This window comes from Myripristis murdjan, chromosome 19, assembly GCF_902150065.1.
Source record: "Myripristis murdjan chromosome 19, fMyrMur1.1, whole genome shotgun sequence".
In the NCBI taxonomy this organism is placed as follows: Eukaryota; Metazoa; Chordata; class Actinopteri; order Holocentriformes; family Holocentridae; genus Myripristis; species Myripristis murdjan.
This window is the reverse complement of record NC_043998.1, coordinates 12,555,491-12,567,747: the sequence shown is the minus strand read 5'-3', so window position 1 is coordinate 12,567,747 and position 12,257 is coordinate 12,555,491. Positions and strand designations below refer to the sequence as shown.

The 12,257-nt window shown below is 42.8% G+C and overlaps 1 protein-coding gene across 1 annotated transcript; it reads left to right on the top strand.

The window, feature by feature from the left end:
• Window positions 1–2,029: 2,029 nt before the first annotated feature.
• On the top strand, window positions 2,030–7,033 carry lrrc3ca (leucine rich repeat containing 3Ca). Its single transcript, XM_030077942.1, has 2 exons — window positions 2,030–2,066; window positions 5,630–7,033. Exon 2 carries the CDS (start codon window positions 5,710–5,712, stop codon window positions 6,505–6,507), a length of 798 nt encoding a protein of 265 aa, XP_029933802.1. The 5' UTR covers window positions 2,030–2,066; window positions 5,630–5,709; the 3' UTR covers window positions 6,508–7,033.
• Window positions 7,034–12,257: the final 5,224 nt, after the last annotated feature.

Below are 12,257 nucleotides of genomic sequence, written 5' to 3'. Positions count from 1 at the left end.
TGATTGGTCCTAACATGATGGGTGTGTCACCGGTGATGCACAGGGGCATATTTCAACTTTAGTTTTGACTCATGGGCTACTTTTTAGTTACTCATGCTTATGCAAAGAAGATAACAAATTATGGTCAGTATCAAACATGATTGGGAGGGACATCAGCCTAACATACAAAAAAAAAAAAAAAAAAAGTTTTTATTATGGCCTTAAAATGTGCACCTTTCATTGCATTTATGGGCTTGCACAAAAAACTAACAATGTCTTGACCTAACATGCAGCTGCAATAAAACTTTTTTTTTTTTTTTTTTTTTTTTTTTTGCATGTTAGGATTCCCTCCTAATCCTTTTTATAGTTCACTTTTTGCCTTTTTGGGAAACCAATTTTCCATGTTTGCAGCTACCTCTTTTGAGTCATTAATACAGTAGATTAACAGATTATAATGCAAGCTGACATTTGCAAAATATTCTTTTGATTAATTTTAACTATCCTCCCTCTAGGTCGTGATAGCTTGAACAAAGCATCACCATCTATCTTGTCCAATACCAGAAGTCACATCACGGCAAGAGCAACAGCCTTCAACAGACATAATGTTCTTCAACAATCTTTATCTAAAAAAGTGTGGCACTTTTTTTTTTTTTTTTTTTTACCACACAGAGCTTAATTTCCCCCTTCCCAATGCTCAATTTACATCTGCTTGCATGGAGGCAAGTTGAGCCAAAGGTCCAACTTTTTTTTTGATGGCTCATACTTCTAAAACTGCATTAGCTAAAAGCAATGTTTTAATTTCAACCTTAAGTATACATCAGAACTTTTTATGAAATCAGTTTATGTTTACAGATAGATAGATAGATAGATAGATAGATAGATACCTCCCAAGAAGAAATTTGTTTTCATGGCCAAACAGTGATGCAGGAACATGGAAAACAATAGGGAATAGCAACATCACACATTGACAGGTCACTGCACACTGAAAGAGAGAAAAAACAAATAGCTGTATGTCATACACAGGCTGTGTGTGATCTGGTGTTTCCACAGCACCGGGCAGGGAGTTACGGTGGAGTACTATATTGATTTTAATTCCATTAATACATTATGACTGGCTGCTTGGCAGGCACTCTCAGGCCAGTACCCATGTCTGTTATCACGGTGGGTTTGATTGGGCTTCCTTATCGGCAGGCGGCAGGCAGGAAAAAGGGCCGGGAGACAGCCAAAGATCCACAGCACTGGCAGCCAGCTCTGTACTGAAACAACAGACTGAAGATCAAACATGATTAGTGTAACGACCCAACAGCTCCAAGAGCATTGTGCTGTATCTGGGGCTCACTACACGCGTGTGTGTGCGTGTGTGTGCGTGTGTGTGTGTGTGTGTGTGTGTGTGTGTGTGTGTGTGTGAGAGAGAGAGAGAGAGAGAGAGAGAGCGTCGGCGTGTGTGCGGCCACTCCTTAACTGACTCCAGCAGCACCTGATGCATGCATATCAAAGCCACTCCCGCCTACATCAGTCAGCAGATGCATAAAACGAATGCCTTATCCCATTAAGATATTTGCATGAATGCTCTCCGCGCACGGCAGCTGTCAGATCCCTCCAGCAGCGGAATATTTCCAGGCGTCAAAGGTTTGTCCAGCTGTGCGTAAATGCGTCGCGCAACTTGTGCTTGCCATTTTAAAGTTTACCTCCCCGTATCATTCGTTCGTCACATCACGGATCAGAGTGAGATGAGGGATCAAGAATAGTCTCATCTCGCGTCGTGTCCTCGCCAAGTCGCGCTGGCTTCAGCAATGTTGCCTAGTTTTCTGGTTGCATAGAAACTGCATCGAGTCAGCCGAGCGCTGAACTAAAAGGTGCATTTCCAGCGGCGCGTCGCGGTTGCCAGTGCGGCTCTCAGCACAAGTTGAACAAGCCGCAAGAGGACCTCATGGAAGCCAACCTAAATATTCACCGAGCCGTGTTTTGCGGAGCGCTCTGAGCTGCTTGACGCGTTTTTTTTATTTATTTATTTATTATTATTTTTTTTTTACTAAGACACTTCCAGGGACACACATCATGAAAAGGAGAGGAAAAGCGGCAAAGATGTAAGTGTGTATTATGATTCCCGATCAAATTCATCCATTCAGGGTTGTTTTTATTGGTGATAAGCATCCACACATTAACATAATGATAATAAGTAAGAATTCACGTTTTACAAATAGTTGATCGCTCTAATTTGGGATATTTCTGTTTAAAGTAATTGCTGCCGATCTATTAAGCCTGCTGAAAAGAAGCACTGAATGATACGACCGCATACCCATGATTAAAACAAGATGAAAGACAAACTTGACAAGGGTATCAGTTCCCAAGAGGCACCGTCGATATCTTCTGTCCTTTGAATTTATTTTCCGATAGGAGCTTTTTGTGGGTTGAATTTTCTCCCTTAAAATTACAGCTCTTCATTTGATAAAATAAAAGGAGCTCTTGGTGGCATTAAAATATCATGCATATCAAATATCAAACATATCAATTTGGTATCTCAAGTGATAGCTTATATCATGAATCATCCAAAATAAAGTTTAAATGTAACTGAATTTGTGAGTTTTAAGTTGATGTATTTACACACACGTGATTTAAAATGACTGATTACTTCAAGCCATCTCTAATCTACATTAAATGCCACTACACTGTAAAGGTCTGACTGTCATAATGAAAAAGTGTGCCCTTTCTTATTCCTCTCAGCCAGGCCAGGCGAACTAGACAATATTATTCTGTAAATAAATGCACTCGGGTCTTCAGGGACTAGAGGAAAGCTGCCAGCTACAAATGTTGGGCTCTTAGCAAAGACAACATCTCCAGTAATTGAGATTGACAGTAGAAAGGGATGGCTTGTAGAGGGAGCTAAGAGCACTGAAATGAGGTTACAGCTGCATTAAAAGGCTGAGTGTCAAACTAAAGATGTTAAAGATGATTTATTTTCCTCTTCCTCTGCACCCCTCTCTGTAACTCTCCCCAGCACTGACTATAGAAAACCATAGACCACGCCAATGAAAATTTAGAAAGCATGACTGCACGGCTTATAGTTTTGATGCACATTCATACATGAGTGACACTGCATTAGAGCTGACATTTCCCATTCATTTCATCACCTCTGGTTGTGTTTGAGTGAAAGTCTGAACCACTGGTCTCTGTGTGGTCGGTGCCAGAGACTTGCCACTACAGCAGTGAATTTATGAAGTGAGAAACTGACCTTTAGGTGCGTGAGCGGTGCACAGTATTTATGGCGTAAATTAAAAGCAGGGGGGGTTTATTTATCACAGGCGATGGCTTCATGAACACTGGCAGAGGCGACCTCCTCACCTGATTTAGAGGCTGGCTGATTTACTGCGTGGAAAGTGGATGTGAGGACAGCTGTTTTTGTTGTGAGGCAAGACGGCCAGCAAAATTCATCCTCGTCTGCCAGTGAAAGTCTTTGAGGAGTGTGTCTTGTGAAACACACAAAAGGGACATTGGGTTTCCCCAAATTTGAATGGGAATTCCACAATATTGGTGCTGTTTGGTGAAAATCTCATCTAGAATATGTTATCGTTTCAGGAATTAAATATAAGGGTACTGTCTTTTTTTTGTTTGCTTGTTTGTTTTTATCACTGTATTTTAGAGACAATCCAATGAAGTTTGAAAAGGTTTTCAAATCTCAATGGTTGTAGCATTTTCTCAGCCCATACAGGAAAATGTGACCTTTCAACTGAAGTTAAAATATGCCACTAAATTGTAGTTACAAGGCTTTCACTTGACAATATCCTCTGTTGTCTCTCCATCAGCAGCTATCTCACCCACAGGCCACACCTATCTCTTGCCTCCCCCCTTATTGATACTTTCATTGCCAAGTGTTTTCATTGCCCTGTGGTTTAATAAAGCATTTGCCCCCTTCCTTGATATCCCATTAGTGTCCTTTAGTGTTCTTTGCACAGTGTCTGCGTTGTTGATATAATGCTACCTCTCTCTCTCCCCAGATCCTCTTGATATCATTTTTTTTCTCTCACATACACTGTGCTACTGTGTCCAATTTCCCTCCTTGCCTACATACGCCTTCTCCTCCTCCGCCACCAACCTCCTGCTCCTCCTCCCCCATTATCTCTCTCAGCAAAATGTCAGGCTGGCATACTATGTGATGGGAAGAGTACTGCCTTTACAGGAACATAACATTACCCATTCAATTTTGCAAGCCTTTTTTTTATTTCTCTGGGTACTTGGCTGTATCTGTCATGCTGTTCTACTCTCTCCTACACCCCAATAAGTGCAGGCTGCAATTTAGAAGTTGTTTTGTCTGGCCTTGATGAAGAAGCATGTCTGATGGAGGCAATGTACAGCAGTCAGGTTTTTCTAGCGCTGACTTGATCTGTGCTGTGCTCTTGTGGATCTGTCTCCGTGTCCCTAAATTGCTCATTATGGGGGTTGTTTGGCAGGCATCTCTTAAGCTGGCATAGCACAATGAGTCTTATTAGCTGTGTCCCGTAGACAAATCACTCCCCACACACATGCACACACACCACCACCCCAACCATCGCCACACTCCCTCTTCCAACCCCCAACGTCATGTGATACTAAGAGGTACTTAGAGATCGATTTCATTTTTTAATCTTGGTAAGTGGATCTTGCCCAGTCTCCAGCCGTTTTGAAGAAATAAAGAAGTCAGGTTCGGCTTCATGGTTCCTTTTGTTTCAGAAAAGAGACAAAAGGCCACCACGTCGTCTGTTTTGTCGGCCTGGGTGCTGTATATAGCAACATTTACCTCAACGAAAAGATTGGGTAGCCATCATTGATGCTACACTGACTTAAGGCGTTTTTCCTAAGAGGATTAGTAATGGGATATGAGGTAGCCCTGATCAGCTATTAATGAGGTATGTTTGGGTGGGGAAGGCATGCTATTTTTAAAGGCTTACATACAAAATAAAAAGTGTAATTTACAGGACACACAAACAAGCTGTTACCTCAGTGTTACTTGCACTTGTCACCAAGTGACCTAAGTCTTTTTGGTTTATGGACGAGTGACTGCATGGGTTGCATTTCACAAGGGTGTCACCAAGTAGTTCACCACGTTAAAAACACTGAAATGGTCACTTTAACATGATACTGGTTCATTCTGTCATCTTAAACTGACAGCCAACAGTTATTGAAAGAATCAGGAACAGGCAACACAACTCTATGAGCAAAAAACTGTAGTTGGGTTTTAAAGTAAGATATGTTTTGTCTGGAACATTTTATTCATCTTGGTGTTAGAGGATTATGTTAATGCCATTCACTGTGTACTGAAATAGCCCTGCACTGCAGGGATGTCAATTATAAAGAAGGAACAGTGACACCAAAGCATTTTCTTAGCATGGTTTTCTTTTCGGCTGGTATGAAGGGACTTTTTGATCCTTTGGCTGCCCTAGACATACAACAGATATCCAGTTGTTTCAGTAGAGCTGCAGTGAAATGAGAGTGCAGCATTCCCTTTGCCTCTGCACTACAATTAGGCAAGTTAACCTCCATTTGTGTATTAAATAACACACTGTGGCTTCTCAAGGACATGCTACTTGACAGTACAATTTGCTCATCTCTTTTTTCAAAAGGATAAGTGCAAACTGTACACCACCAGGCTGACACCGTGTTCTTTATTTCACAGGCTCAACAGCTACTGGGGAGGTTGACGTGGGCTTAACCTTCTTCGCCCAGGTGGTCCTCCCTGGAGCATGCCTGTACTCCATGATGCCCCTGTTGGCAGACTGGCTACTGCGCCACTCAGTGGTCATGTGTTTGCTGCTGCACAGCCTGGTGCTGATGACCTTCTGCTTCCACCATGCTGCCACCAGCTGCTCCAAGAGTTGCTACTGCTCTGAAAATGAGGAGGGGGGCAAGACAGTGCGTTGCAGCAATCTGCAGCTCACTGAGATCCCCCAGGACCTCCCAAATGACACGCGTCGCATCTACTTGGACTTCAACCACTTCACTACAGTCCCAAGTAATGCCTTTGCTGGCCTGCCCCACCTTGTTGAACTGGATTTATCACACAATGAGTTAAGCCAGCTAGAACCAGGGGCGTTCAGAGGCTTGGGCTCTTCGTTGCAGTTCCTAGACCTCTCTTCCAATAAGCTTGTAAACTTTCACCCTGAGGCCTTCGAGGGCCTGCGGGCTCGCGCCAACCTGACAAACAATCCTTGGCACTGTGATTGCAACTTGCAGATGGCCTTGCCGCGTGTGGACCTGGAGCCTGCATCGCTGACGGGCATCGTGTGCCAGACCTCAGAGCCCCCAGACATAGGTGTTGAAGGGCTGACATTCCTGTTGGTACCAGAGATAGACTTATGTGTGGTGATGAAGAAGACTACAGATGTAGCCATGCTGGTCACCATGTTTGGCTGGTTCACCATGGTCATCTCCTACCTGGTCTACTATGTTAGAGCTAATCAGGAGGATGCCCGCAGACACCTGGAATATCTCAAGTCCTTGCCCAGCAGACCAGGCAAGTCAGAGGAGTCTTCCACCATTAGTACTGTGGTATAGGGTTGGTAGAACTATTCATGATGGGACCAGAGGTTGCAACCTACAGCAAATACAAGGATGAAGCCACAGCCTGCACCTATATCGTCAGTCTGAGACACTTGCGTCTGACTGCTGTCAGGAAGCCAAGGTGGGCAACAAGACATGCGCCTGCACAAGAAAACCAGGGCATTGCAACCTAGCCCACATGAATAATTCATCCATCAGCTGCCCATTAGGAGTTTGTGCTGGCTGAGTGAATGGCCTAGTCTGCACACTAAGGGAATAAAAGCAGCAGCAAGTTTTTGGCGAACTCCAAATATGGGATTTAAATGGGATTTATCCACTGGTGCATGCACCTTGATGCACATTTCTCACATACAGGCCATTCAGGAGGCCACATCAAACAACAACATCAAGAGCAGGAAAAGGCAACACTACTATTAGCAACTCTGTTACTGCAGTCCAGACCCTTCCATGTGCAACTGTTTTCCATTTAAATCATCCTTTAGGTATTCACCAGTATATTACCAGTAAAGTGATGTTTTTCCATTAAAATGTTTGTTTATGGGTTTCTTTTTAATTACTGCTTGTTAAAAGATACAGCATTAGAATGCAGGGAAGCCACCTGCTCCCCCCTGCAGCAACGCAACCATCTCACCAAAGATGAAAGCACCTACAGTATTTGAATTAGGTCAGAATATCAATCAAGCTTAAGAAAATAAGTATTCAGCTCACTGTGCTGATCAAATCACTGTACGATGAAGGCCTCATCACTTATTCTCAGATGTTTTTGATTGTAGCTAGTGTACTGGAGTGCCATACTGATGAGAACTGCAGACCTCCAAGCAGCTCCTGTACTTTAAAAGTATCTGACAGGAAACCCCTCCTATGTTCTGCTACAGACAGCTAATTTCTCTCACCAGTACAAGCCACTGGGTTCCCCTGAAATGTCCAGCAGAGTACAATGCCCTCACACACAGTTATAAATAACCCTTGGAGAGCAGAAATTCTTGCCTTTAATTTGCCCGTTTCCTGGTGTGTTAAGTGTTTGTCAAGGTCACTGCGCAAGGAGTTGTAGTCAATTTATCAAACTCTGTGACGTAAGCTGTGCCAAGTAAAGAAGGAAACACCATGAGTCATTGTCACTGATAGGGATGGGAATCAAGAATCAGCTCCATCTGAGAACTGGTTCCAAACTGTTCAGTCCATTGGAATCGTATGTCTCCATGCTTATTAGTTCCTTTTATTGTATTGATGGTGGGAAAAAGGCCGGCAGAGAAACATGCAGGCATTTCTTCTGTATCTTACCTTCTCATGGTAATGAAAAAGGGTGGTTTGCTAGAAGCTAGTCAGCAGGATTTCAAACAACGGGAGAAGGAGAATATGGAGGCACTGTCTGCATGTTTCCAGTTGCACTGATGCTGTGCAGGCCTACTTTTTTCCACACAGAAAATTTATCAGGAATCAGTAACGAAATCAATAAACAATCAGTCCAATAAGCAGAATCAATGATGCCATTGGATTGAATAAAAGCTTATTGATTCCTATCCGTTGTCACAGAGGGGTGAAGGACAACATGACAGGGCCCTGTTTGTCTACCTGATAGCAGCAAACTTCACACAATCGGCATGACATTTGCTGTCTACCTGAAACCAGAAACACATTGCTCCTCTGGAATTACGCCTCAGAATAATATGCTAATGTTGTCACTCTAATCTTTTGCCACGGCCCAACAGTCTCGCATACAATATCATCCCATTGTCAGAAGCTATCGGTGTGATTAGCGGAGTATTAGAGGTGGATTAGTTCTTGCCACGTTCCCACAGATCACCTGTCATGAACTGAAGAAATGAAGAAAGAGGGAGAGGGAGACTCATAATTAAAATGGGAACAGTATTTTTCATATTCAAGTCAGAAAACCACTTCAACAAATACTAACCACATCATTTTCACCTCTTGATGCACGGTGAAGGGGAGTGCAGAAGAATCCTTCATGGGCATACTTGGTAATCTAGACATCCTTTGCCTCCGCACAGTTTTTATCGCTCTCTGTCATGTCTGTGCCCATGGTGCTGCTGGGAGCCACACTGTCTGATGAGGTCATTCCCATTTGTTTCCCAAATAGCTTTTCTGGGGCCATGACCTGATGGTCCATTTAGAAGAGCTACTGTGGATACAGATCCCCTAATTCACCAGACTCGGACAGAAATGCATCTTGGTGTCTTTGCTGGTGATATAATCATCCTTATAAACTGAGAGCACAAATGCTGAATGTAGTTGAGAGGGGAGACAATTTACTCTCAATTTAATTATACTTGGAAGCAAATGAAGAAAATAAATGCTTAATATCCCTAAATAACAAACTGCATATCCTTCAGAACAAAAGAAAGCGCCTTGGCTGCTTTTGGTAAAACGATCTAAGATGGCCTTTAGCCCCTTTCCACATAGTCAGGTAAGATTAATCTTCTGCTGTGTTGAATAATGAAATTTGATGTTAAAGAGCTGGAACATGGTTTGTCAACAAGGGTATCCCTATGTCAAACACACAAACGCCTCGTGAGCAGAGCACAGACGATAAAGTATTTATGACAGCCATAAAAACACTTGAGAAGAAAGTCTGGGAACGCATCCATCGACTTGTGTGACCCACTTGAGAAATAGAGAGAGAAAGCCACAGGGGATCAGCTGCCCCCCTCCTCGTTGCCTGGCAAGACCTTGCTGGGTAAAGCACTTTCCCAGTTGCCCTTGAGCTGCCCGGTGAAGTGGAGGGCGCAGAGGACCGACGATGGCTCCCGCTGTCACACCCTCCTGCTCCTCACACTACCTCTTTCCCAAAAGCAACACCTCAATTTTTAGAAAACACACTGTAACTTTCACCAAAGCCATTTAATGCTCACTCTGTCTTCTTCCAACAAAAAATTCAAGGGCAGTTCTTTTGTAGGGGATAGCTAGTTTTTTTGTTTTGTTTTGGTGTTTTTTGTATCAGCTTTTTGCATATGCACTTAACATTTTCCAGCCATGCTCTCTCCACAGTCTCGGCTCTGTGGCTGAGTTTGCTTTACAGAGTTACGTTATTGATCTTGGCAGAGTTAATCTCAGGGAAGTCTAGCTACAGCCTCCCGTGACAAGCAGGAGGTTCAACAGCACTGAAAAATAGATGGTAAGCTTCTCTCTCTGACATTTCCTGTCTCATACACACACACACACACACACACACACACACACACACACACACACACACACACACACACACAGAGCTCGCTCTTTGCCTCCTTCCCTTGGTAACACACTCACATGGGGGCACTGAGACCAGCAACTGCATTTGAAGGCTCATTGCTTTTGATAAAGATAAAAGCCGTTATGTATGGCGTGTGCTAATTTCCTCCAGCTATTATATGTGTGTGTGTGCATCCTTGTACAACAGGTGTGTATGCATGCAGTCAGAGGAGTGAGGGTATTCTGGTAATGTAACACCTCTGTTCCCCGGCATACATAAATGTCGCTGGGGTTAATTTAAATTTCAGGCCAGCTCAGCTTGCCCCGCCTGCTACCCAGGACACGTTACACTGGTGTGAGCATTACAACTGCTGGGTAATGGGACACAAAGTGGGGGATAGGGTGACGCATCCAATCCCGCAGAGCGCAGCCCCGTTTGGCATTGGGTTGCAGGTGAAAATGTTTCCAGGCTTTGAGATCACGTGGGGGATCTCAGCAAGGGCCACCATGTGATCCCGTGGTGGATTTCCTCTTCTAGCACCGAAGGTAAATGACACCGAAGAACCTTCATCTGAGGACAGTGTCAAGGACATCCCTCAAGTGAATGTCAACAGTCTTCGGCGGCCTCCTTTCCCTCTTATGGGCCGATATGGGGAGAGGAAAAAGTCAAGGCTGTTTCAAAGTGCCTGCTATATTATGCGTACCACAGCTCCCTCTGTCTTTTCAAGTTTGTAAATGTGAAGAAAACAAAGACATTTCTTCTGATGGTGTACACTAGATTGAGATGTGACCTACAAGTGTGACACAAATTTAATGTAGGCTGTTCTCAGTGTGGATATACCCTCAGGATTTTTTTTTAGGTTTTTTTTTTATTATTATTATTTTTTTAATCTTAAAGAGCAACCCAGGAATGCCCATGCAATGGATGCAAATGTGCCCTCCTGTTTGAATAGTCACCATAAGATAAATCTAAGGTGAACTTAAATGTGAGATTGACAAGGAAATGCAAAAGTCTGTCAAAATTTTTATGGAACTAGAGTTTGTATCTTCTCACTGTCTGGTGTGCAGTCACTTCCATTACTGTCTTCACTCCCCCAGCTGAACTCCTCTGCCCCTGGGGATTGTAAGTGAATCTCTTAATATAGTCAGTGTTACATGGATCCTCCCTTTACCTTTCCACATAAAAATGTTTTTGCAACTCCTTAGATAAGTCATAGATCATAGACAGGATGGCTCAGCATTACACTCACCGGATTTCCACATAACATGACCATTTCCCAGTTTGGGATCAATAAAGTAAATCTGTCTATCTATCTATAAATGCTTATGGCATGATAGACATAAACGTTTCATCACAAAATGAATCTAAAACCTCAGTTGCTGTCATGCATTTTAGTGCAAGAAGTGAATTAGTAGGATACATTCTTTGTCATGGAGAAACACATGGCATTTTACCACCAGAGGGCAAATGTTTCTATTCACAGGACTGATGTCCTGCAGGAGAAATCATACTCTATATCAAGCTGAACCAGTGCCAGTCTCTGCAGGCTAAATGCTCTGAAGAAATGGCAGCAGCCTGTCATTTCTCCACTAAGACCATCATCTAGGTGACTGCAACATTTTAAAATGTTCCTGATGCTTTCAAAAGCAGGAAACATCTTCTGGTGACAATAATGCTGTTGTCATCAGGAATATTCCAAGTAATCCCAGGGCCAGGATTAAGCCTGGCATCATGGCCCTTCTTTTGATTTAGAAAGAAAAAACATCCAAGTTGGTCATTCTATATGGGTCCCCTGAATCCAGAACAGCTTCCCTAGCCATCTGGTCTGGCTGCCTCCCCATAAATAAATAAGGAATTAAGATAAGACGATAGCTGAATGTAAAATCCCTTACTTTTTATTCATTGCATAGGTGTAATTTCCACTAGGGACACCTCAGAACACCCTTTTTTCAAAGTCTTAAACACCACTGAATGGTGAATATTTTTATTTTGTGTGAAATGTGCACAATAGGCACATTTAAGCTTAAAAAGTTATGCAGTTATGTTTAGGAATGATTATTGCACTCAAGAATTAGCTTAGTGTTTGGGTGCCAACACCACTTCAGTCAGTACTAAGAGTCACTAACGAATGGAAGAGAGTGTGATTACTCTGTGCTTTGTGTTTGAGACTAAGAGGAGTAATTACAGATGTGAGGCGTTGTCATGTTGTCCTGACAACATCATAGACTTACAGTTTATGAATATGCTTTACTGTGGCAATGTAATGGGACAGGGGTTTACAATACAGTCCTAAGTGACTCACACTTCCACTTGTGTTCAGCATGTGGGCTAAAACACATTAATTAATCAACTACTTAAGCACTTGACTAATTAAAGGACCATACCAGTAATTTGCATGTTTAGCCTAATATCTACAAAATGTATAAACTTAATGTTTCTGCGAATCCTTTTCTCAAAGCAAGCAGATGTATTTTAGCATACCTATATCATTTTTCCTACCTTTAACAGGCCATTTTAATGATCCATTCATTCCACTTTGATATGATAATGAAAC

What these genes read in the sequence shown, in the direction of transcription:
- lrrc3ca (XM_030077942.1), top strand. Translation starts at nt 5,710, where the DNA reads ATGATGCCCCTGTTGGCAGACTGGCTACTGCGCCACTCAGTGGTCATG.